Source organism: Haliotis rubra, unplaced genomic scaffold (genome assembly GCF_003918875.1).
Source record: "Haliotis rubra isolate DU_JTF1 unplaced genomic scaffold, ASM391887v1 Scf344, whole genome shotgun sequence".
In the NCBI taxonomy this organism is placed as follows: Eukaryota; Metazoa; Mollusca; class Gastropoda; order Lepetellida; family Haliotidae; genus Haliotis; species Haliotis rubra.
In genome coordinates, this window is record NW_025767018.1 from 850985 (window position 1) to 878423 (window position 27439).

Here is a 27439-nt window from a genome sequence, read left to right on the forward strand (position 1 = left end):
ACATGAGTATGGATTGATTCCACAGTGTCACAGTGTCAGCAGATTATCTGATTGTGAAAATATTTCTCCTCATATTTCCCAAGATTAGCTGACCTGTGATTCCACTGGGAATCTTCATGTGATTCTGCAGGCTACCTGATTGTGGAAATGTTTTCTCACACACAATGCACTGGTGAGATTTGATTCCACTGTGACTCCTCATGTGGTTCCTGAGTATCTGATAGTGTAATTTCTTCCCACATTCAACACATTGGTAAGGGTTGGTTCCACAGTGAATACTGATGTGTGTTTGCAGAGTATCTGATTGTGAAAATGGTTTTCCACATGTTTCCCAGGATTAGCTGATAGTGTGAATGTTTTCCTACATTCAACATGCCGATATTGAGACTGTCTGTAAATAATCGAGTCTGGACCAGACAATCCAGTGATCAACAGCATGAGCATCGATCTGTGCAATTATTCTGATATGGCTCCGCCATGATAGAGAATTTTATATGTGCCTGCAGATTATCTGATTGTGAAAATGTTTTTACACGTTTCCAAACAGTAGCTGATAGTGTGAATGTTTTCCAATATTCAACATGTTGATAAGGCTCCGCTTTGATAGAGATTATTTTTTTCCAAGTCATCTGATTTAGAAAATGTTTTCATGCACTCACTACACATATGAAACTGCCTTGTTGGACCACAATTGCTTCACATATTTCCAGGGTTCCAATAACTAGATCATTTATGAGATCACCTGTTTCCAAGGTGTCAATAAAATATCTTTTTTAATATATCCTGTTTCCAGCAAACACTTTAACAGATTTCATTGGCTTCAGCGACAGGAAGGATTCTGTGGATTGCTTTCAACTTCCATCATTAACCTGTGGATGTTATGGTGTTTACTGAAAACATAAGAAAGGTTGTCACACTCCTATAGCATCTAGGGTAGAGCCCATACACAATATAATGGCTTGACATTTTAGTAGTATAACAAACATGATACCATAAAAATGTTTTCCCCTACACAACACACTATATTCTACTTAGCGGGGTGATTTTATTAGCCTCTTGCAGTAAGTGCCGAAAAAGTCAGAACTCTCCATCAAGTGAAAGCAGAAAACCACTGCGCTCCACAGCGGAGGGCACTTCCGGAGCGTTGGGCGCACCACTTTACTGAGGCTGGCAATTTGGCAGTATGTCTGGGAAGGCGTATTGTTGTGTTGTTGGCTGTCATAGTTACAGTGGAAAAGTAGTTAATGGCAGGACTGTAAGTTTACATCGTTTCCCATCCGGTAAATCATCAAAACATCGAAAGCTAAGAAGTAATTGGTTGTCAAGAATCAGTCAGAAGAACTTCAACATAAAGGTCATGGCCGCAGGTGTATTTTCCCCAGGGAGGGAATGGGCCCATCCGTGAAGTAAACCTGCCATCTGTATTTGCACACAAAGTCTTCAAAACTACCAAGGTAAGTTTAAAGTTACGTTTATGAAAGCTGTTCACTATTGCAATGAAAATTCTATCAATACAGAAAAAGTCATTAGATACCAAACATAAATATTCAAAGTGATCATGCTGATTATTATATCGATTTGACTATCAGTTAAAGCTAACACACCACATGACAAACCATTCAATGTCCTTCCTAAAATACGAAGTTGAATTTTAGTTTTTAATAGCCGTAAAAAAAATGTTTTTAAATTCAATAATCAATAGATCCAAATATGTGGTAAGTGAGGTGATGGGTTGAGTTATTTTTATTAAGATTTGGACTGGCCTAAATAGTTTTTAAAACATCAAATTGATAATTTTCTTTTTATGTGCATGATGTGTCACATATATGAAATTTTAACATTGATTATATACCGATTTGATTTCCAGCTGCAGGACACAGACATTTGGACCTGAGAGAACATCAGGGAGGACAGCAAGAGGAACATGGCCCAACACTGCATACAGATGCTGCTGGTCTCAGCTCTCCTGCCTCGTTATCACGCCTTGAGTTATCGGTACTGATGCATGACTATGGAGGGTGGGTTGAACCCAGCACCCCGACTAACTTCAAACATCAGGAGGTAGGAGTTTCACCATGTGTAAGAGATGCCAGCGCACAAACCGACATCCCATGCAGCAGTTTTGTATCCCATGTATCCACAGGCACACAGACAGAGGAAAGTGCATTCGCCTTTACAACTACAGATGACAGCGACAGGCCTTGGCTCACTGTAGATGATTTGACAGACGAAGAAATGATGTTTTACACTGGTCTACCGGATAAAAGTGCAGACAACTTACTTTTGGATGAACTGATAGATGATGGTTCAACTAGTAATCTTGGCAGACCACACAAACTCAGCTTAAAAGATGAATTTTGCATGGTATTTATCAGACTTCGCTTAGGGCTTCTTGTTTTAGACTTAGCAAAGTGGTTTAAAGTTTCTGCTTCAACAGTTAGCACCATTGTCAATTCATGGATTGAGAAGATGTACCATGGCCTGAACTTCCTTATCTACTGGCCTTGACAAGACACTGTGCAACAGAACTTGCCAAGATCATTATAGTCAAGATGTCCCACAACACATGTTATCATAGATTGTACTGAACTGTATACTGAACCCCCCAAGTCCCTTATCAACTGTATCTGATTTCAAGAGTCACATGATTTGGAAGGTTTTCATTAGAATTTGTCCATCTGAAGTTATAACTTATGTCAGCAATCTCTGGGATGGTAATATTTCTGACAAGCAAATTACAGAGAAAAGTGGACTTTTAGATGGAGTTGGCAAAAAAGAACTTTAAATTTACTGCCAGAGAGGTAGAGGGCACAAGAAGAATTGCAAATTTAAGAATACATGTTGAAAGGGTCATGAAGCAAATCAAGAACTTTAGAATCTTACAAGGTGTTATTCCTCTCAGTGAGAGCGAACAAGTTTCAAAGATTTTCTTTGTTTGTGCTGCACTGTGTAACCTTCAGCCACCACTTGTGAAACACTAAAGCTATGTCAATAGTGTCCACCTATTATGCATTAAATCTGTTTTATGTTGCTACATGATAGGTTTCAGAATTTGTAAACATTTAATTCAGCTTTCAACCAACTACAAAACAAATTACAGATTGAAAAAAGTTTAATGTTGCAGAATTCTTTAATAATCGTCATGTTATTCCCATGTCTTGTATTTATAATTTGATGACATACAATCAAATAATACTTATAAACTTCATTTTCAACAGGTTTCACAAAATAGTGACTGAGGGCTATCCAAACACTTATATTTAACCCTTTGATCACTATTATGTCAAACTGGTTGAAAACGAATCGACAGAAAATATCATCTTTTCTTAATGATAACTGTTATTATTACCACTTACCTGACCTGTAGATTAACATGATTTCACGAAATTTTTCAAGTTTATATAATTATCAACATGAGTCAATCTAGGCAAGATTGGGCTTCATGAAAACATGCTAAAAAACAACAAACTAACTTAACATGCTAAAGGGAGATAATCGAAACTTTCAAATTGATAGTAATTGATTATTCATTATATTATGGGATGACATGATTAACACTGAAAAGCATGCAACCATTAAGATTACTTGGGAAATGATCATCCACTCATCATGATTACATCACCATGATCATCCACTCATCATCACCATGATCATCCACTCATGCTACAAATGATCATGTGTAAAACTTCTTCATGTTGATTTCAATAGGACCCACCTATCATGTGGCAATTTGTTTAGAAGAGCTGAGAAGAAGCATTTGTTCGACCATCATAGGTTTTCAAAAAATACAAGAAGCAACATCTTTAGAATAGCTTCACCACAGGAGCTCTTTTAAATAGTGAGTGAGTGAGTTTAGTTTCACTCAGCAATATTACTATATATGGCGGTCTGTAAATAATCGAAGTCTGACCAGACAATCCAGTGATCAACAGCATGAGCATCGATTGCGCAATTGGAAACCGATGTCTGTCAACCAAGTCAGCCGAAACTGACCTCCGATGCTCTTTTAAATAAGTTGTCACATCATGTGCAAATAACTATAGTAGCACTCTTAAGTTTAACTTTAAGGGTTAATGTTTTCAATAATCTGAAGTTACCTGATTATCCATTGATTGGTCAGGCATTGCTTTGATGACTGAATAATTATCTGACTGCCTGAGAGTTGTAACATGTATAATCAGCCCTATGTAGTTATGAGCAATTTTTATGTGTATCTAAATATAATTAAAGGAATTATTTTAATTGAAGTATTTGTTATTAATATAAGCAGCTCTTACACGCTCAGCTTGTTTCCCGACGTTGGTAACTTGCCACTTCATGGGTAGTTCTGAAGTTCAAGCTTGGTAATGTGTGTTGTTTCACCCACCAACCATGCCAAAGCGTCATTGGCCACCATTTTCGGTGAGGCGAAATGCTATTTTCGGTGAGGCGAAATGCTCCAGAAGTTGGAGCGTTTCAAGGGGGATAACTTTGGGGCAGATAACTGTGTCTTACTGAAACAGGCTATAGTCAGTATGGAAAATACCAATGGTGGGATGTATAATTATCCTCTCCATAGCCTCACAATGAATTGTATTCAGCAGATTAATATCCATACTTTTACTAATGTTACATATCTAAGGGCTATGAGTATTCCATCATCCTGTCAAAACAAAAATGCAAATAGATGAATTGCAAAGCGCTGTACAGGTGATATACATCATTGTGTAAAATTGATTAAATGAAATGAATTTTTTTCGAATATTATTTCCCCAATATTTAGCCTCAATATTGTCATAAGCACACCCATAGTTTGAAAACACTTCAGTGAAATAATTCAAATATGTCTTCATATGAAAAATTAGATCTATCAAAATTAATGCCTTTCAATATAAATCTCACTCAGATATCATCAAGGGTGACACATCCTATCATTAAACACGTGGAGCGTATTTAAATCCAGCAAACGAACACTTCATTGGGAGACAAGTTTTAAAAATATGTTTTTCAACGATATACATGTATGCTTGTCTTTGTAATGAAATGTCGGGTCATATCGCCATGATCGGGAAAAAATTAATACATACACAATTTATGATTATGCTTCCTATGGATATGGAAAGACGTTATGTTATGAAATTCATGGCCATTCAGTTCTGTGTATCATGTGTACGAGTGTGTGACAACAGTGAACAGACATGTGACACATATGACACTGTTGAATTGCTGGTACATGTACATGTGCATTACACGACCACCTTCCTACCATATTGTATAATGTCCCTAATTCTTAACCCCTCAGGTAAGAATGCACCATACCAGACACCATTTATTCGCAGCTTCGGTCAATTTATTATAGTTTTTTAGGATCATTTTGAGGGGTTTGGGGTAATGATGATAGGTAGGTGTCAGGTGCAATGCATGTGAACCCTCTCAAAATAAGCCTATAAAAATAACATAAATTTACTGAAGCTGCGAATAATAGAATACGGTGAAAAGGGTCGTGTAAGGCTGTGTAATGCATTCTTACTGAAGTGCTGCAGCTTTCCGTCACTGAATTTAACAAACAGCTTTGTTGTCATGGAGTATAACAGCCTGTGATTGTGTCTATAATTCTGTTCTTCATTCTTTTATATAACCTTGCGTAATCAATATTCGCACACCTAACACATTTCGGTGCGGTATGCAGAGTTAACAAGGCACGTGAAAATCAACAATTATACAAACCTTTATCAATATAAAATGTTTATAAAAGCCTTGGACACTATCATAGCGGGACGAAGCCATCATGCCCACAACAGTATCAAGGTCAGTTGTGCGCTAAGTCATCAATATTCGTGATAGCTAATATCGAGACAGCATGGCGAATAGTTTACGCCAAAAGCTGATAACGATGAAACATTGAAGTTCATGTCTCGCAATGCTGATAAGAAAGTTTTTGTTAAGAAATGTTCAGAATTTGTCTACTTTTGTCTATCTTAATGAACAAAACGCTAAAGTTCCTGTAATCTTGAATGAAAGTTACAAAAAAAAAACATTCTTCATCACTTTGGAGACATTTACTGAACAAACACAAGCATAGTTTCGTAATTCATTAATTATAACTATTTTATTTCATCTTATAAAGTCGTCATAATTGCTTTTACTAGGTAACTGTTCATGAAAAGTTGTCAAGTTGTAAAGATTGTTTCTGAAATGGGCTTCCATAGTTATTTTTCCTGGGCTACACCCCACCTACTGGGGTCATGACCTTTAAGGGTTGCCACTTACGAATGCAGACGACCGGTACATTGGTGCTGTCATGAAAGAAAACTATTTTTTATGGCTCATATTTCTCTCGATTTTTTGCATTAGTGCAGAAGCATAAACATACATTTGCTAGAAAACTTTGGAAAAAACCCTTTCATTTGAAGCTTGTGATTTCCAAATTGTGACAGCAGGAATACGAACACGACTTCATGCTTACAAACACAAACCCTGACATTGTGACGTTACTGATAAACAATTAATTCTCCCCTAAATGTCAATAACGAAGGCTCCCGTCATGGAACGCTACTCGGGATGTAACGGCTCGAAGAATAAAGATCCATGCTCAAGTATCTCGTTCTTATTCAACAAAGACACAACGAAACAGACATCATGACTTTATGTGTAGCGACCGCGTGAACCCGGAAATGATAGGTGCGCGAAAATAGATGTCCGCGAATTTACATTACACCGGGATATAATAGTAAATATACGGTTGATACAAAATCGTCGTCAGGAGGAAGCATTGGCTTGATCAGAGAAGCGCATCCGACCTGAACACCGAGCATGCTCGACAGTGGAGACAGCTTCTGTTCTCCCTGCATATAGATATCGACGATCACCAACAAACTAGACAAACTCCAAGTGTAGATGGTACTGAATGCTCTACCATTGTAGGCATTCCATTTGTAATCTAATGCATTTACTTACGTTCAAGTGTCACCACTATGTACGACCTCTCGCCTTCAGGATGATGAAGCTATAATATGACGAGCAGATTTTCCGTTGTGAGTGCGTCTGTAGCCAGTTTAGGAAAGACTGGATTCCCGCCACTCTCCTCAACGACCTGGTCCCCTGGCGGCTAAATCATCGCAGCAAAGGCTGTGTAGCGCCCGCGCTGAATACTCAGAAAACCAGGCTGACACCTCAACAGAGGCCGGGGCCAGTCCGTTTTCACTCGGACCAGAGACCATATGGTCTCTGCTGGGACCCAGCACTTTGCCACAACATAGAGTTTAGAGAAAAGTTATCACCAAATCAATACTATGATGTTAACTACGCACAATATAGAGTTGAAATGTTAACATAGATATTATTATATATTAGTATTATTATTGTGAATTTAACCTTTACTTATCACGTGTCTAAATATCGGGTCAATGCTTAGGACACCTTTTTGAACACTTTTACTAGACCTTCCGATGCTAACTCTTAATTTTGAGGTTGAATAACGAATTTTTAACAACACCCATTTGATGGTTATATGGTTAATATTTTGTTTTGCGGAGTTTACCTTTGTCGATTGCATATTATTATTTCAAGCTTTCAATCACTTGCTGATCAAATGTAGGCCGGTTCAAATTGGAGACATCCAATACACTAACTGGAACCTTATCAGCCAACGAACCTCAGGTGTCAAGTCTTATTTACGAAGCGTTACGTCGCACCTTTTGTATAAAATCAGTTCATCACAGCGCCGGGGTTTGTTTATCTTGTTATTAGCAAATCATCATGATGATGAAATTCATAAATGGGCTCCACACCTTGTACCCGTGTGAGGAATCGAACCCGGATCTTCAGCATGACGAGCGAATACTTAAAGCTACGCCACCACCCGGGAACGATTGTTGAAACTATCTAACCATTATGTTTTTTTATTTGAACGTAATAAATGCGAATCACACGACTAAACATACACTAACGTTAGTATAACTTTGTTTTAATACCAGTTACGGATCTCTGCACGTAATTGTGTGACAAAATTATTTACTTTGAAACGTTGATGTTTTATTATGTATTATAATAAATCTCTTTTGGTGTCCGAAAACACAATCCGTGAAGATCGGTGTTAGAAGCAGGCCTTCAGCAACACATGCTTGTCGTAACAAGCGATAACGGGATCAGATGGTCAGGCTCGCTGACTTGGTTGATGCACGTCATCGTATCCCAATTGCGTAGATCGAAGCTAGCGATGTTAATGACTGACTTGTCTGGTCCAGGCTCAATTATTTACAGACTGTCATAATATTACTGGGAAACTGAGTGCGGCGTTAAAAAAACAGAAAACCAAGCAACCTAGCTTGGACTGACTGACTGACTGAGTTTGGTTTTACGCCGCTTTTAGCAATATTCCAGCTACATCACGGCGGGGAACACCAGAAATGGGCTTCACACATTGTACCCATGTGGGGATTCGAACCCTGGTCTTCGGCGTGACGAGCCAACGCTTTAACCACTAGGCTACCCCACCGCCCCTCCTTAGCTTGGAGTAGGTTGTCAAACATATTCATCGCTACAACATAACTCTATAGACACTGAACAATAACCTGATAAACATACGCACGAAGTTGAAAATAACAACATCTCAAGCGCAAGAACATAAAACAAAAATCATAAACCATAGAATGGTAGTGCAAAAGAATACCCAGTCTAATTAATCCTCAGAAGAAATTACGGTTGATGTAAGGCAAAATACAGCCGCGAAAATGATATGAGTGTATCACTGAAAATCAGTGACGACACCAGGTGTCAGATCCAACGTACGTGACAACTGCTATTAAGCCCGACAGGTAAATATGTCAGATTAAAAGAGAAGAATGAGTTGAGGATAAATTGTAACTTTAGAATTCATTTCCTCCCAAGATATATGTTTAGATAGTTAAACTGTCATGTGTATGTATCTGTATATACAGAGGACGGACACAGCTATCTCTCATTGAGTCTTAGGATAGCGTAAGTGATATACACTGAGGGGTACAATTACGGAACACGTTTCAGAGTATTTTCTTATTGATGAAGACGTAAGTATATCCTCCAGCTGATGAAGGAGTAAGTATATTCACCACCTGATGAAGGAGTGAGTATATTCACCACCTGATGAAGGAGTGAGTATATTCACCACCTGATGAAGGAGTGAGTATATTCTTAATATGATGAAGGAGTAAAAATATTCCCCTAAACGTCTTGCTCCACATATTACAGACACTGGCCGCCGACTTGTTCAGGGATCGTGGGTTTTGGACAGTGTGTCATTCTACAGCTTGGATTGTAATGCAAATAGGCATCCGATGTCAGGTTGTATGTGTCGTCAGTAGAAATATGAGTTACTACCATTTGTGCGAGATATCCAGAAAGCAAAGATACCTTTCAATACTATATGTATTATATTGTGGGATATTTGCAGTATCACAGTCTGAAACGTGGACAGTTTTCATGCCAACATTTGTGTTGGAATACCATGGTTCTTCCGGTGGTATACTGTATATATATATATATATATATACTTTGCCTTACCGGTGGTATACTGTATGAATATATATATATATACTTTGCCTTACCGGTGGTATACTGTATGAATATATATATATATATATACTTTGCCTTACCGGTGGTATACTGTATGAACATATATATATATATATATACTTTGCCTTACCGGTGGTATACTGTATGAATATATATATATATACTTTGCTTTTACCGGTGGTATACTGTATGAAATATATATATATATATATACTTTGCTCTACCTTACCGGTGGTATACTGTATGAATATATATATATATATATATATATATATATATATATATATAAGAAGAAGTTTCTGAAATAATTACACAACACGGATCTTCTCCAACATGTTTCACTTTTATCTTCAGGGAGAAGTGATTACAGTTAAACGGATTATGTTATGACGTCAATTTGTCATGACGTCACAATGCAACTGTATACAAATGTTGTGACGCGGCGTTGCCATGACGTCACATTGGCGGCTTTATATTGACAGTACTAGTAGCACAATGAAAACAAGTATAATTCAGACACATTGCGTTACCTATTTAACGATGGACACAATTCTTTGATGAAAAAGTTTTCTTTAGCTTTACGCTGTGTATATTCAAAACCAAAGCCAAAAATATATACTTTGCCTTACCGGTGGTATACTGTATAGATATATATATATATATATACTTGGGTACTTATCTTCACAATATATATATCTATACAGTATACCACCGGAAGAACCATGGTATTCCAACACATACGCCAAAGCCGTAACTTAAAACACATATTGACAAGTGCCACATTCGACTCATGTATTAAACCTACAGAATTCAGTGTCTCAAAATGTAAACGGGGAAATTGTGGAACTTGTGAATATATACTTGAAACTTCATGTATAAAGTTCAAAAACAGGAAACAATTATTTCATGTACGCTCTAACATGGACTGCTCCGCAAAACATATTATTTATGTTATTATATGCCAAGGGTGTCATGAAGAATACATTGGACAAACGGAGTGCTTGAGGGACAGAATGCGCGTCCATAAACAACAGATTAAGGACCCCAAAACAAGGTGCATCCCCTTAAGCGCTCACATTGACAATTGCGCAGCAGGAAAGGAAATAAAATTTAAAATATTCCCTTTCTATAAAATGAATACTGCTGACGCCATGCAGCGTAAAGCTAAAGAAAACTTTTTCATCAAAGAATTGTGTCCATCGTTAAATAGGTAACGCAATGTGTCTGAATTATACTTGTTTTCATTGTGCTACTAGTACTGTCAATATAAAGCCGCCAATGTGACGTCATGGCAACGCCGCGTCACAACATTTGTATACAGTTGCATTGTGACGTCATGACAAATTGACGTCATAACATAATCCGTTTAACTGTAATCACTTCTCCCTGAAGATAAAAGTGAAACATGTTGGAGAAGATCCGTGTTGTGTAATTATTTCAGAAACTTCTTCTTATATATGTACTACTGTACGCTCGGTATTCTCATCACTTTCTTTATATATATATATATATATATACTTTGCCTTATATATATATATCAAGGAACTTGTTCAAGGAACTAGTTCCTATATATATATATGTATTGTCCTATTCTACAGTAAATGCAAGTGAGCGGAGTTACAGTGGAAGAAATCAAAGGGTAGCTGAGTTATGTCTCTTTTCTTTGAGAGTGAAAAGTATCAGTAAACACTACATTTATTGAATGTTTACCCTAATAATTACAAAGAGTTGTATAACTCTCATACACTCTCAAACCATAATTGTTGCTATAGATTTGGTTACAGTGACCTTAACCTTGACATCTATAACGGACATACATCTGACCGGCCAGTCTACTCCTGTTGATATCACACCGAAAACCTTCCACACTATTTCTTCACGTATGTGAGGTATACACTGATAGGAGGTAACTTTGATGTTTACTCCCATGACTGAAAACCATTATGAATGGACACGGATATTTGACTACTTCTCGAAGGATGCACATTCTGGAGTCACTCCACTATTTCTACCACAAAGTCACAACGTTTAGTCAATGACAAAATAATTGGTAAAAGAAAAAATATTACCACTTTACCTGCACATCATCCTCAAGTCCATTAACTCCTCATGCGCAATATAACACATCAAACTGTACTGTAGCCAAATTACATGTGTGTGTTTTCACCTGATAGATGTAGAAATATGCGTCATCTGTATCGGTTGTCAACATACTTCTGTGTTTCATTATCCGCCTCTGACTCGATCGGTTTTTAAATTACATTTAACGGTCTTAAGTCAACGATAAAGGACCGCAATATTGAAACAGAATGGATATATATTCTAATCAAACAGAACTCAGTCACCCTCAGTCTTCTATCATAAACCCATTCACTGCTGTTTGAATATGGGAACATCTTTTTATTTGATATCTGTAGAAACCTCAGAGAAGCCACACAATACCATTTTATCAAACATTTAAGAAAGGTCTTACCATATTTAGCATGTGTATAATATTTGCAAACCTTTCAAACATCTGTCATACTGTGGCTGATTGTTCCAAGCAGTGTCAAAAACACTTGCAGATATCATCTCTATTTGGACTATGTTGTTTATACGTTGTACTATACATTTCAATAATGATTGCTGTAATTTGAACTTTCTCTTTCCTCCTTCAGTTCTGATCTGTTGAAGTTAATCTAATTTAAATCAAAATGATTTTACATTGACTTTACATTCGTATTAATTATTGTGATTATTGACAAGCTGTTGAACTCATTACACAGTGTAAAAAGTTCAATCTCCGTCAGATTTTCACTTGCAAAGCACATAGTGATGTTTCGCATGTTGCAGGACATATGGTCCAGTCATGTTTCACAGGTTGCAGGACATAGTAGACACATACTCCAGTGATGTTTCGCTTGTTGCAGGACATATGGTCCAGTCATGTTTCACAGGTTGCAGGACATAGTAGACACATACTCCAGTGATGTTTCGCTTGTTGCAGGACATATGGTCCAGTCATGTTTCACAGGTTGCAGGACATAGTAGACACATACTCCAGTGATGTTTCGCTTGTTGCAGGACATATGGTCCAGTCATGTTTCACAGGTTGCAGGACACAGTAGACACATACTCCAGTGATGTTTCGCTTGTTGCAGGACATATGGTCCAGTCATGTTTCACAGGTTGCAGGACATAGTAGACACATACTCCAGTGATGTTTCGCTTGTTGCAGGACATATGGTCCAGTCATGTTTCACAGGTTGCAGGACATAGTAGACACATACTCCTGTGATGTTTCATATGTTCGTCCAGCCATGTTTCACGTGTTACAGGACACATGGTCCAGTTATGCTTAATATGTTGGAGGACACTAGGTCCAGTTATATTTCACAGGTTGCAGGACACATGGGTGCCGTTGTACAAAGCGATCTTAGCGCTAAGGTGACCGTAACTTCCATACCTTAACATAGACGTAAGGTAGTCTTAGCAACGGCCCCATGGTCCAGTCATGTTTGGCATGTTGCAAAACACTTCGTCCAGTCATAGCTTGTATTACATGTTGAAGGAGATTTAGCAGGTAAATGTAAAGGTAAACTTAACATGTCATTGACACAGATTGTCTTGGATTCATTGACAGTTATATTTTCTGAATTGATGCTGTGTACGCCCTTTGTGTTCGACACGTGGTCATTGTATATACACACTACAAATATATGTCATTTAGGCAAGTTGGTAGTCATTATATTTTTGTGCATTTTATGTCTTTGTTATCTATACAAGAAAACTGTTTAAGTGAATCAGTCCTTATGATTTTACCACGCTTGTAGCAATATCACGGCAGGTAACACCAGAAATGGGCTTTACACATTGTACCCATGTGGGTAATCAAACCTGTGTCATCAGCCTGACGAGCAGACACTACCCCACCGCCCCAAAACTGTTTAAGACAATAAATGTAGGTTTCTTTCCTGTACTCACAAAATAACTGAATTCCATTGTTGCAGTGTGTGCTGGATAGAGTAAACACCATTTTCAAAATATGTAGAAAGATTAGTCCAATTGTCTGACATTTCTTCCCACTTTTCTACACCAGTTTGTATTATCATAAAACAATTGGCATTATACATGCCTAGACATCAACAGTTGTTGGAACTACAAGAGGATGATCTACAGTGGGTGTGAGTACTTGGTGATGATTGACAGTGGGAGGGGGGGACTACTGGGTGATGATCGTCGACGGTTGTTGGAACTGCTGGAGGATGATCGACAGAGGGGAGAACTACTGGATGATGGAACTACTAGGTGATGATTGACAGAGGGGAGAGCTACTGGATGATGGATCTCGGATGATGGAACTACTTCGTGATTATCCTACCCAAATAACCTAAACATTGGAATGATTATAAATACTTCTCAGTAAATCATATCTATGAGAGTAGGTTTTTTTTTACACATGTTATGTTGGTTAACCATGTCAACTGTGTGGTGTTCAGAGCTTTTTCTGCAATACAGACATACAGACACTCATATAAACACTTAGACATATACACATGAACTTAAACACACACACATAAAAAACATATACACACAGACACACATACGCCCACACACAAGTACACACACCACACATATCTAATTATTACAAAAATGAAAAACGCAGATCAAAATACCCCTTCTTTCTCCACTCATTCTGCCAATTTCCTTCAAATTAAATTATAAAGATAATATTAATTTGTAGACATACGCAAGTCATTTGTCAGATATATCATTTGACACATATATCATTTGTCACACACATCATTTATCACACACACACGTCATTTGTCACACACATCATTTATCACACACATCATTTGTCACACACATCATTTATAACACACATGTCATTTGTGTACTGTATTCATACTATACGCAATAGAAGCTGCGGGGTAGCCTAGTGATTAAAGTGTTCGCTAGTGCCGATCCAAAGACCCGGGTTCAATTCCCCACATGGACACGATGTGACAAACCCATTTCTGGTGTCCTCTGCCGGGATATTGCTGGAATATTGCTAAAAGGGGCGTAGAACTAAACTCACTCACTCACTCAATAAAATGGAAAGGTACAATGGCAGTCTTGTACAAGCAGTGGAATACTCATTAAAGATATGTGTCTTAACACATAGTTGTTGTGTTTCACCTTCTCCAAGTTATGTAAGTTTAGACTGTATGCGGTGAACTGCCACAAGTTACCACTGGAGAACTGTATCAAGCTGACACTTTGCTATGTATACATAACACTAAAACTCAACAATCAGTTGACTCTACTGCGAATTCTCTTAAGTGTTTACTGGCTAAGAGTATCTGACAGTGTAAATGTTTTCCCGCATTCAACCTAATGTTAAGAGGTGATTCTACATTGAATGGCTAAGTGTTTTTGTAGGTGTTCATCCTTTCCCAAACTAAACACAATGATACGTTTTCGCTGCTTGCTGCTGTGAATCCTCATGTGGTTCTGTAGAGTATTTGAAAGTGTACAACACATTCATAAGGCTTGATTCCTTTGTGAATCTTCATGTGTATCTGCAGATGGTGGGGTTGTGAAAAACGTTTTCTCACACAGAGTGCACTGATAAGGCTTGTTTCCACTGTGAATCATCATGTGTTTTTGAGTGAGTGAGTTTAGTTTTACGCCGCACAAAGCAGAGTATATATGGCGAAGATCTGTAAATAATCGATCTGGACCAGACAATCCAGTGATCAACAGCATGAGCATCAATCTCCGCAATTGGGAACCGATGACATGTGTCGACCAAACCAGCGAGCCTGACCATCCGATCCCGTTCGTTGCCTCTTACGACAAAAATGGGTTACTGAAGATGAATTCTAATCCGGATCTTCACGTGTCCACAGGGGAATGAAACCTCATCAGTGCATTGTGTGTGAGAAAACCATTTGGCCATTTAGCAAGTGTGCTATTTAGGTGTACAAACGTTACCCTTAAATACTCTTTAGGGAAATCCCTCTATAATTATCGGGAGCACTTTTTGTATGTAAGGGAACAATGATATATTGTGCCCGACAATGGGTGAAAATGCAATTTTAAAAACACTTAATAAAACACTTATTCCAAAAGGGCATAATAACAAACTGTAAGCAATTCCACCACGACGAGGTCTAGACCAGCTGATTTTCCGTTTTTCAAATGCAATGACGCTTCTGAAATGTCATTATCTGTTTTGTGTGAATCTAATACAAGTGGGTCGACATCTGACATATCTTCAGATAAAATATATCATGGTGCTGCATCATCTTGTACAGAAAAATTATCAACAGAATCATTTAAAACAGAATCATTATGAAACACATGTTTAAATTATGATTTAACCATTCCGCATACGGAATTAAATTTTTTGGTGTGGGTCATATTTTTAGCATCTTATTTGTTTTCAAAATGACTCTGAACTTTTAGTTGCAATGTTGAGTTTTCAACATTTCCTTTACTTACGTCCGATTTAAATCTTCTACAGCAGTTTTTTGTATCTGTTTCGTTATTTACAATACATTCTTCTCTATTGATATTACCGTTACGTTTAAGTTTAAATGTCTAGAGATTTTCGTGAAACCCATCGTGCAGCCTTACACTCAGCATTTAAAGGTGGATTGTTCACGTTGGTGCGATCGGTACATGCTTCTTCATACATCTGGCAGAATCTAAATGCATACTTACAAAATCATAATGTCATCTTCTACATGACAGTCAGCTTTATTAACACCGTCTAATAACATATTCTCTCTTGGAGATTTCCTTAATAAGTTACATAAAGACTCATTCCAACAATAATCAATAATTGGGTTTTTTTGCATTTGAGGTGAATCCGTTGTTGATTTACCTTTAGTCATGTTCATTTTCAGAATTTAACATTTCAGCTTCAAAGACAGATGATCGGAATCTAATCGATGATATATCCACAATACTTATACAAATGTATATTCAGATATATCAGGTGAACAAATGAAATCATCATTAACACTACAGACATGCCTCAACAGGGATATCTTCCTCGTCATAAAATATGTTGGTGACGTTTCTAGTATCAACAGATATCACTTGGGGTTGTTAATCTTACCAGTTCGAGCGTTCATGTTGCCACACAGTTAGAATCTCTAAACTAAGACAAATAAAAACTCACCAACATTATCAAGACTACATTTTTGTGTGAGTCTTATCATAGTAGGATGAAGCCGCTGGTGGAATATATTTACATATCAAATTAATATCTCCATCAGTTTGCAAATATCGACCTAGTGAATTTGATACATATACCATTGTCAAAATCAGATTTGCTGAGATTGAGAAACACATACGCAGACACCACCAGAGAGTCGATCATACTCGGACCGTTTTACTGTTTAGCGTAAATAATTTTAAAAAGTCATTGTCATAGATTTTGGATTTTAAACCATTCACATTCCAGAAAAGAAAGTTAAAAGATCCATCACAACACTGATTTTCAGAATCATTAGACGGGATTCACTAAACGTAAGCTCACCGAAGCCATCCACATCAAACGCCAAAAGCCCACCATCAACCAAGACCAAGGATACTTCATTCCATCCGCTTATGATGCACTCATCCACCAAGCCCAATCTACTGAATAAACCCTGCTGTATAAACATCTCATTATCATTTGCACACCATTGGCTTCCATGCCTGTCCTTTGTCTACTCTCTGGCTTCTTCAGCTCTATGCCTAGCCAATTATGTTCATTATGTTGTTTTCTTTGTTGCATTGTTACATCCAGTATATATACACTTTCCCCTTCTTCGTGTTCCATTATGCTTGACAACGGTACAAGAATCTGTATCAAAACGTCGCACTCACGAATAAAAGAAGTTGTTATCCATAAAGTTTGTTCTATATGGGATTCTACTTTGACGGGCATTCTTATATGTTTCTTCAGGGAGCCTGCAGGAGTACATCCTTTCCCAAACCAAACACAGTGATAAGTCCCCACTGCTTGATTGAAAAGTGAATTGCGTAAATCTTTCCCCACATTCAAAACAATCAAAAGGCTTGACTTCACTATGATTCAGCATGTGATTCAGAAGGTTATCTGATTTTGTAATCCTGTGTGAATTCTCATGTGTTTTTTGAAGGTCACTTGAACGTGTAAATTCCCCCCACATTCAACACTTTTATAAGGTTTGATTCCGATGTGAATCTTCATGTGTTTCCGCAGTCTACCTGATTCTGTATTCTTTTTCAAGAATTCGACACATTCATATGCCTTGCTGCCCATGTGAATCCTCGTGTGTTTTTCCAAGTTACCTGATACTGCGAATTTTTCCTACATTCAACACATTCTTAAGGCTTGATTCCTGTGTGAATCCTCATGTGTTTCTGCAGATGAGCTGATCGTGTAAATGTTTTTTCACACACAATGCACTGATGAGGCTTGATTCCACTGTGAATCCTCATGTGTTGCTGCAGATTACCTGACCGTGTAAATATTTTCTCACACACGATGCACTGATGAGGCTTGATTCTTTTGTGAATCTTCATGTGTACCTTCAGCTGATATAAGTTTGTAAATTTATTCCCACATTCAAGACATTCATAAGGCTTGATTCCTGTATGAACCCTCATGTGTGCCTGCAGATGAACTGATTGTGCAAATGTTTTCTCACACATAAGGCACTGATGAGGCCTGATTCCACTGTGAATCTTCATGTGATTCTGCAGGCTAACTGAATATGTAAATGTTTTTCCACATGCAACACATTCATAAGGCTTGATTCCACTGTGAATCTGCATGTGTTTCCGCAGATTTCCCGATTGTGTAAATGTTTTCTCACACACAATGCACTGATGAGGCTTGATTCCACTGTGAATCTTCATGTGACTCTGCAGGCAACCTGATCGTGTAAATGTCTTTCCACATTCAACACATTCATAAGGCTTGATTCCACTGTGAACCAGCATGTGATCATGGAGGCTACTCGATCGTGTAAATGTTTTTCCACATTCAACACATTCATAAGGCTTGATTCCACTGTGAACCAACATGTGTTTCTGCAGACTACCTGATTGTGTAAATGTTTTCTCACACACAATGCACTGATGAGGCTTGATTCCATTGTGAAGCATCATGTGATACCGCAGGCTACCCGATCGTGTAAATGTCTTTCCACATTCAACACATTCATAAGGCTTGATTCCACTGTGAACCAGCATGTGTTCCTGCAGGCTACCCGATCGTGTAAATTTATTTCCACATTCAACACATTCATAAGGCCTGATTCCACTGTGAATCTGCATGTGTTTCTGCATATTACCTGATCGTGTAAATGTTTTCTCAAACACAATGCACTGATGAGGTTTGATTCCACTGAGACTTCCTATGTGGTTCTAAAGTGTACCTGATTGTGTTATTTTTCCCAACATTCCTGATATGTGCCTGCAGATTATCTGATTGTGAAAACGTTTTTCCACATGTTTCCCAAGAGTAGCTGAAAGTGTGAATGTTTTCCGATATTCAACATGCTGATAAGGCTCCGCTATGATAGAGATTTGTTTCAAGTCATCTGATTTAGAAAATGCTTTCCTGCACTCACTATATGTATGAGACTGCCTTGTTGGACCACAATTGTTTCACATATTTCCAGGGTTCCAATAAATTGATCTTTCATTAGATCGCCAGAGTTCCGATAATGGGTTCTTCCTTGAGATCACCTGTTTCCAAGGTGTCAATAAAATATCTTTCTTGAGATCTCCTGTTTCCAGCAAGCCCCTTTACAAATTTCATTGGTTTCAGTGACAGAAAGGATTCTGCGGATTGCTTTCAACTTCCATCATTAACCTGTGGATGTTATGTTCACTGTAAACATAAGAAACATTGTCACACTCTTATAACACCTAGGGTAGGGACCATACACAGTATGATGGTATGCCAAGTAGCATGATAACAAACCCGATACTGTAAAAATGTCTTCCGATACACAACACACTATATACTACTTAGCAGAGTGATTTTCAGTATCCAGTATGGAAAATACCAATGATTATCCTCTCCATAGCCTCACAATGAATTGTATTCAGCAGATTAATAGCCATACTTTTACTAATGTTACATATCTAAGGGCTATGAGTAATCCATCATCCTGTCAAAACAAAGAAGCAAATAGATGAATTGCAAAGCGCTGTACGGGTGATCTACATCATTGTGTAAAAGTGGTTAAAAGCAATGAATATATTCGAACATTATTTCCCCAATATTTAGCCCAAATATTGTCATAAGCACAAGCATAGTTTGAAAACACTGCATTGAAATAATTCATATATGTTTTCCTGTGAACATAGTTAGATCTATCAAAAATATACCTTTCCATATCAATCTCATTCAGATGGCAGATATCATAAGGAATGACACACCCTATCATTAAACACCTATTTAAATCCAGCAAACGAACACTTCGTTGGGAGACAAGTTTTAATCATATGTTTTTCAACGATATACATGTATGCTTGTCTTTGTAACGAAATGTCGGGTCATATAACCATGATCGGTGAAAAATAATATACACACAATTTATGTTTATGCTTCCTACGGATATGGAAAGACGTTGTGCTATGAAATGCATGGCCATTTAGTTCTGTGTATTATGCATACGAGTGTGTGACAACAGGGAGTCGACGTGTGAACGAATATGGCGCTGTTGAATTTCTGGTACACGTGCATTGCACCGAACACGTACCTACCGTATTGCATAAAGTCCCTAACCCTAAACCCCTCAGGTAAGAATGCATCATACCAAATACCATTTAATCGCAGCTTCGGTCAGTATATTTCAGGTTTTAGGATCATTTTGAGGGGTTTGGGGTTAATATGATAGGTAGGTGTCGGGTGCAATGCATGTGAACCCTCTCAAAATAATGCTTGAAAATAACATAAATTGACTGAAGCTGCAAATAAAAGAACATGGCGGAAAGTGACCAGTGTAATGCATTCTTACCGAATTGTTTATACTTTCCGTCACCGAATGTAACAATCGGATTTATTCTCGGGGTGTATAACCGCTCGTGATTGTGTCTATACGTTGTCGTTGTCAGAAGTAAGCATTCCGACCCCAACGAAAATAGAGTTGAAAAGTTAACATATATATTTTATATATTATTATTTTTGTTGTTATAAATTTAACCTGTATTTATTACGTGTCTATGACTCAGTACAGTGCTTAGAACATGATATCCTAATACAATTTATATCTAAGTCAGGTAATACAAGCAATGTGTGGTACAACAGGGTTTGTATGGTAACTACTTACAGAAGCATAATACAAATAATACAACATTTCCTTGATTAACTACGGTACTGATGAATAACATAACCTGACGGATAAATTAATCATCAACAGCAATTGCAGAGGACAAGTACTGAGTGGAGCGCCCAACGGTTTAATTACAGCATGTAGTGCCTAGTTCTTTAACTGTTGTACGGATTTATTACTATTACGTTATGTCGCGCCTAATGCGTAAACTACGGCACCGATTTATGACAATTACGGTATGTAGTGCCTATTGCGTTTACTACGGTAGGAATTTATGATTATTACGGTATGTCGCGCTTAATGCATTAACTACGGTAACGATTCACGACTAGTGTAAGTAAATTTCAGTTATAAAAATACATGCATTGAGCAAGTACGGTAAACGGCTCAAGGTACTCAGATTTTACATATACCATTTAACTCCGGTACTGACTGTACGCATTCTAACTGTAATGTTAACATTAATTTTCTCAATACAATAATTTCGGTAGATACGGTAAGTGGAACTAGAGAGTGATATAAATATGTGTAACTACGGAGACAGACGATATAGTTTTAGCTGGTGTATTACTACTTTGTACCATCCTGAATTATTTGGGTGACTACGGTAAATGTATTTCGACGGTGATGTTGCTATTGGCAACGTGCAATTTCGACATATACGGAGTTAAGCCATGACCTAGAATATATACTCTCCAAAAAAAGAAACGCATATAGGAATTTCAACTGTATTTTTATGTTTATTTTGAAACATCTTGTAGGCGTTGTGAGTCAATGAAATATAGCGAAATTGCACACTGGGAATGCAGACTTACCACCGTGACCACCGTGGGCATCCTGAACTGCACGGCATCGCCTCGGTGTTATTCGCGTATAAACTGTTCTGTACGGTATACATTGCACGGGGAACGGAGCTTTACTATCATTATTCAAATACTTTTCATGTTGGTGAAATACAATGTTTGGCTGTTGCAACCTATTCTGTGAGCACGTATCTGCAGGACATCTACTCGAATATTATTTGATCGGCGGACTATCGTAAAATACGGAATAACTGATCTGCCTACAAATTCCTCATAGCTCGACATAATCGTGTAAACTCTCGGAACTGTTTTTGTGACTAAGCTATCTAGTAATCTAGGCTACGAGACGAGAATCTAACCTGTATGTACAGATCTAACACGCAAATGAATAAAACTAAACAAACACTGGGGATATAGACATAGAACAGAAGCATTCGTTTGTACATGAAAAACATAAACTTGAGGAGCCCACGACGCAATGTGCATAAATAAATATCCCTGTATATATCGAGAACTAGCATTTACAATGGTAGGTATTTCTAAAAGTGCTTCAATATCGTAGGAATGTTTCAAACATTTTCTAGACAATAATTACAAAGAAATAACAAGTTAGACATAAACAAGAATAAAGTTAAAATGTTTCTTACCTTGAAACAAGAAAGGAGAGAGCTGTGAGTTCCTCGGTTTATTCAAGCAAGTGTGCCTGAGATGGTAGAACCCAGGATTTTATAACCCACAGTTCCACGAGTTTGTCATTATCAAGTTTCTATGCAGTTGAAGTTTCCATATGCGTTATCTACCCTATGCTGACAAAGTATACTACACGAGGTAGGTGGTAAGAAGATGATTACCTAACAAGGTTTGATTTTGTTTATGATGTAGCCACAGTCAGCGTGGCATTTACGACAGGACAAAGAGGATGGCATGATGGTAATCTCGATCTTGTTCAACAAAAGTTCATTTTCAATTACGGCTTAGTTGGTGGTAGACATGCTCCTGCTGGGATGGGACTACTTAACTGTGCTTGACCAAGGGATGTACCCGAGAAGAAAGGCCGGAGTTGACACAGCCCACTAACTTCATCTTTGATTAATTAGTTTAAGGTTGGCGTGTACGCGTTTGCTAATTGCCTACTGCTGCGTGAACATGCGGGCTATAAACAAGACAGACTATGCACATCGAATTGCACCTATACTGATTTCCTTTGTGAACAAAAATTTGCGCAAAATATAAAAAGTATAAGGGTATATATGCACTGTAATACATTCATAAGGCTTGATTCCTGTGTGAATCCTCATGTGTATCTGCACATGGTGTGATTGTGTAAACGTTTTCTCACACACAATGCACAGATAAGGTTTGGTTCCACTGTGAATCCTCATGTGTTTTTGAAGAGTACCTGATAGTGTAAATTCTTTCCCACATTTAACACATTCAAACGGCTTAATTCGAATGTTAATCCTTATGTGTTTCTGAATATGTAAGCGTTATCTCAAACACAATGCACTGATGAGGTTTCATTCCACTGTGAACCCGTGAAGATCCGGGTTAGAATTTATCTCCAGTAACCCATTTTTGTCGTAAGAGGCGACTAACGGGATCGGGTGGTTCGGTTCGCCGACTTGGTTGACACATGTCATCGGTTCCCATTTACGTAGATCGATGCTCATGCTGTTGATCACTGGATTCTCTGGTCCAGACTCGATTATATACAGACCGCTACTATGTAGCTGGAATATTGCTGAGTGTGGTGTAAAACTAAACTCACTCACTCTCTCGCTCACTCACTCACTCATTCCACTGAGAATCTTCATGTGTCTCTGTAAATAAGTTGTTTGTGCAATGTTTTCCCACACGCGATATAATGATATGGTTTGAAATGGTAAGTTTGCATTTGCGTTCATCATTGAAGGAGTAAAAGTTCGAAAAGTTTAAATATGTTCTGCAGCCAATTCTGACCATTTGCAGCTAGAGAGAACTCCTCAAGATTCCCATGTGGCATACTTGACATATTAGTGTTGACATGTCAAATTGTTGTTGTTGATGTCAACATAATTGCAGGTGTCGTCGAAGGATGACAGTCGGAGACACGAGGATAGGTGGTGATTGTGAGTGATGGACTGAAACAGGACTGAGCAGGGTGGTCAGCAAGGACCTTGGCTCTTGGCCTCTCAGCTTCTGTCTGTAGTTACTTGGTGTTGTGCCGGAAATCGAGGATTTCCTCTACGATTTTTAATTACATTTACATGAAATAAGCTTTTTAAGATTTATGTTTGGTCTAGGAAACTATAATACCTAGAATTAGTTGTTGGGGAATTAGCTTAGGACCGCAACACCTTCAAATAACCAAGAGAAGCATCTATTAGTGGCCAGTCTTTATTCGGTGCATTTCATGAGTGACGATTAGTGCATAAACCTTATCAAGTAAACGTGGCAATCAAGACGAGCGTTATCGACACTAACGGATTATAGACTTGGGACGGACCATGCCTGTAGTCTTAAAGCTTAACACAGAATGCTAATTATCCTCCAACCTGGAAAACGAAGGTCAACACTAACTAAGACAGCCTTTATTATTCTCACTATTGAGTATAATATACAACATATGCTGTTCAGTACTATTTTATAAAGTCATAATTATTCATATAAGATTGAGGAAACTGTGACGCATTTTAGACTGAGTTTGGTTTTACGCCGCTTTTAGCTATATTCCAGCAACACCACGGCGCGGGACACCAGTAACGGGCGTCACACATTGTGTCCATGTGGGGAATCGAACCAGGGGCTTCGGCGTGACGAGCCAGTGCTTTAACCATTAGACTACCCCACCGCCTCGACGCATTTTAGAACTATGACATAACCAAGATAAGTATATAATGATCAGTGACAATTAAAGGTTGGTTAACAAAGGACTATCCTTCTTTAGAAGATATCCGCCAACATTTTCTAAACATAACAACGTTAGACGTATCTAGATTAACTTATAAATCCCATGTTTTAGTATAACGTTCCAAAATATTCAACTGAGTTTGGAGACCAACTACAGATTCTGATAAAAGAACTACGTTGCCAGCAAATAAAAGCATAAAAGGTTCAAAATGATCTGGAAACATGTGGGAGCCATGCTTACCCACTGCGCTAATGTCGTAGTACAATTCATCGATAAAGAGTGAAAACAGAATTGGACTCACAATGCATCCTTGTCTTAAGCAAATGGGTCATTCGAAAAAAATCGGTCTATCAATACCCTATCATCACCCCAACTACACAAGCTTTGACGTTGGTACACAATACTTTTAAAATCGAATACATTCTCCCTTTCAGGCCAGCACTACGTAAAGAGTACCACTATTTAGAGCGACTGACAGAATAAAATTAAAATGAAATAAAAATCATCATTACACTACAGCCATGTTGTCTGACAAAAGAATATTCACCTTGCTCATCTCTAAACACTTTACCATCACATTAAATAACTGAAATGGATAACAAATGTCTATCAATATTAGGGACATCCTCCTCGTCATCGAATATGTTGGTGACGTTTCTATTATCAACAGATATCACTTGGGGGTTGTTACTCTCACCAGTTCGAGCGTTCATGTCGCCACACAGTACTATTTGAGAATCTCTAAACTAAGACAAATAAAAACTCACCAACATTATCAAGACTACATTTTTGTGTGAGTCTTATCATTGTGGGATGAACACGCTGGTGGAATATATGTACATATCAGTGTGCAAATATCGACTTTATGAATTTGATAAATATAAAATTGCCAAAATCAGATTTGCTGAGATATTGATCAACACATATCCAGACACCACCAGAGAGTCGACCAAACTCGGACAATTTTACTGCTGGGCTGTAAAAGATGTCATAGTCATGTAACCAATCAACATCGGGAATATTGTCAACAATTTTTTCTACAAGACATACAATTTTGAAATGGCGTAAATATTTAAAAAGTAATTGTCATAGATTTTGGATTTTATACCATTCTTATCCTTAAAAGAAAAAAAATGTCGATCACAACACTGATATTCAGAATCATCACACATGATTCCACTTTGAATCCTTATGTGTTTCTGCAGGGCACCTCCAGGTGTACATCCTTTCCCATGCCCAACACAGCGAAAAGTCTTTACTGCTTCATTCCACACATTCAACACGTACTTAAGGCTTGATTCCTGTTTGAATCCTCGCGTGTGCCTGCAGAAGAACTGATTGCGTAAATCTTTCCCTCACATTCAACATATTAAAAAGGCTTGATTTCACTGTGAATTTCCCCCAGATTCAACACAATCATATGACTTGATTCCACTGTGAATCCTCATGTGTTCCTGCAGGCAACCTGATTGTGTTAATGTTTTCTCACGCACACAACAATGATGAGGCTTAATTCTTATGTGATTCTTCATGTGAATGTGCAGCTGACATGGCTTTGTAAACTTGTTCACACATTCAACTCATTCATTAGGCTTGATACATGTGTGAATTTTCATGTGTTTCCGCAGTCTACCTGATTCTGTAATTTTCTTTCAGGAAATCGACACATTCATATGCCTTGCTTCCTATGTGAATCCTCGTGTGTTTTTCCAAGTTACCTGATACTGCGAATTTTTTCCTACATTCAACACATTCTTAAGGCTTGATTCCTGTGTGAATTCTCATGTGTCTCTTCAGATGAGCTGATTGTCTAAATGTTTGCTCACACACAATGCACTGATGAGGCTTGATTCCACTGTGAATCCTCATGTGTTGCTGCAGATTACTTGACCGTGCAAATATTTTCTCACACACGATGCACTGATGAGGCTTGATTCCACTGTGAATCTTCATGTGTACCTTCAGCTGATATAAGTTTGTAAATTTATTCCCACATTCAAGACATGCATAAGGCTTGATTCCTGTATGAACCCTCATGTGTGCCTGCAGATGAACTGATTGTGCAAATGTTTTCTCACACATAAGGCACTGATGAGGCTTGATTCCACTGTGAATCTCCATGTGATGCTTAAGGTCATCTGATTGTGTAAATGTTTTCTCACACAATATGCATTGATGAGGTTTGATTCCTTCGTGATTTCTCATGTGTTTGCGGAGGCCACCTAAACGTGTAAATTTCCCCCCACATTCAACACATTCATAAGGCTTGATTTCACTATCTTTATGTGTTTCGTGAATCTTCATGTGTTTCCGCAGGTTACCTGACTGTGAAAATTTCTTCCCGCATTCAGCACATTCATGTGGTTTTATTCCTGTGTGAATCGTCATGTGATTCTGCAAGTTACCTGATTGTGTAAATGTTTTCTCACACACAATGCAGCGATGAGGCTTGATTCCACTGTGAACCCTCATGTGATTCTGCAGGCTACCTGATCGTGTAAATGTTTTCTCACACACAATGCAGCGATGAGGCTTGATTCTACTGTGAATCTTCATGTGACTCTGCATGTTACCTGATTGTGTAAATGTTTTCTCACACACAATGCAGCGATGAGGCTTGATTCCACTGTGAATCTTCATGTGACTCTGCATGTTACCTGATTGTGTAAATGTTTTCTCACACACAATGCAGCGATGAGGCTTGATTCCACTGTGAACCCTCATGTGACTCTGCATGTTACCTGATTGTGTAAATGTTTTCTCACACACAATACAGCGATGAGGCTTGATTCCACTGTGAATCTTCATGTGACTCTGCATGTTACCTGATTGTGTAAATGTTTTCTCAAACATACTGCACTGATGAGGCTTGATTCTACTGTAAATCCTCATGTGATTCTAAAAGTCCCTGATTTTGAATT

The 27439-nt window shown here is 38.0% G+C and overlaps 2 protein-coding genes across 2 annotated transcripts in view; both read right to left on the reverse strand.

Annotated features, from left to right (window-relative positions):
• LOC124284772 (gastrula zinc finger protein XlCGF8.2DB-like) overlaps nucleotides 1–7031 on the reverse strand; it is a 54480-nt gene extending 47449 nt beyond the window's left edge. The window contains exon 1 of the mRNA XM_046720887.1: nucleotides 6937–7031. The gene's annotated coding sequence lies outside the window, so the exon portion shown is untranslated. The remainder of the gene's footprint in view (nucleotides 1–6936) is intronic.
• Nucleotides 44–27086, reverse strand: LOC124284742 (gastrula zinc finger protein XlCGF8.2DB-like). Its single transcript, XM_046720846.1, has 3 exons — nucleotides 26319–27086; nucleotides 25908–25981; nucleotides 44–209 (listed from the first exon to the last, which is right to left on the reverse strand). Exons 1-3 carry the CDS (start codon nucleotides 27084–27086, stop codon nucleotides 44–46), a joined length of 1008 nt encoding a protein of 335 aa, XP_046576802.1.
• Nucleotides 27087–27439: the final 353 nt, after the last annotated feature.

Bases quoted from the DNA above. Each gene is read 5' to 3' on its own strand.
- LOC124284742 (XM_046720846.1), bottom strand. From the start codon at position 27,086: ATGCAGAGTCACATGAAGATTCACAGTAGAATCAAGCCTCATCGCTGC. The intron at 25,982-26,318 runs CATCTGAAGAGA...ACACAATCAGGT, and splicing joins AAACATTTAGACAATCAGCT to TGCCTGCAGGAACACATGAG. The intron at 210-25,907 runs GTGAAATCAAGC...TCAGATACTCAG, and splicing joins GAATCTGGGGGAAATTCACA to GAACCACATGAGGAGTCACA.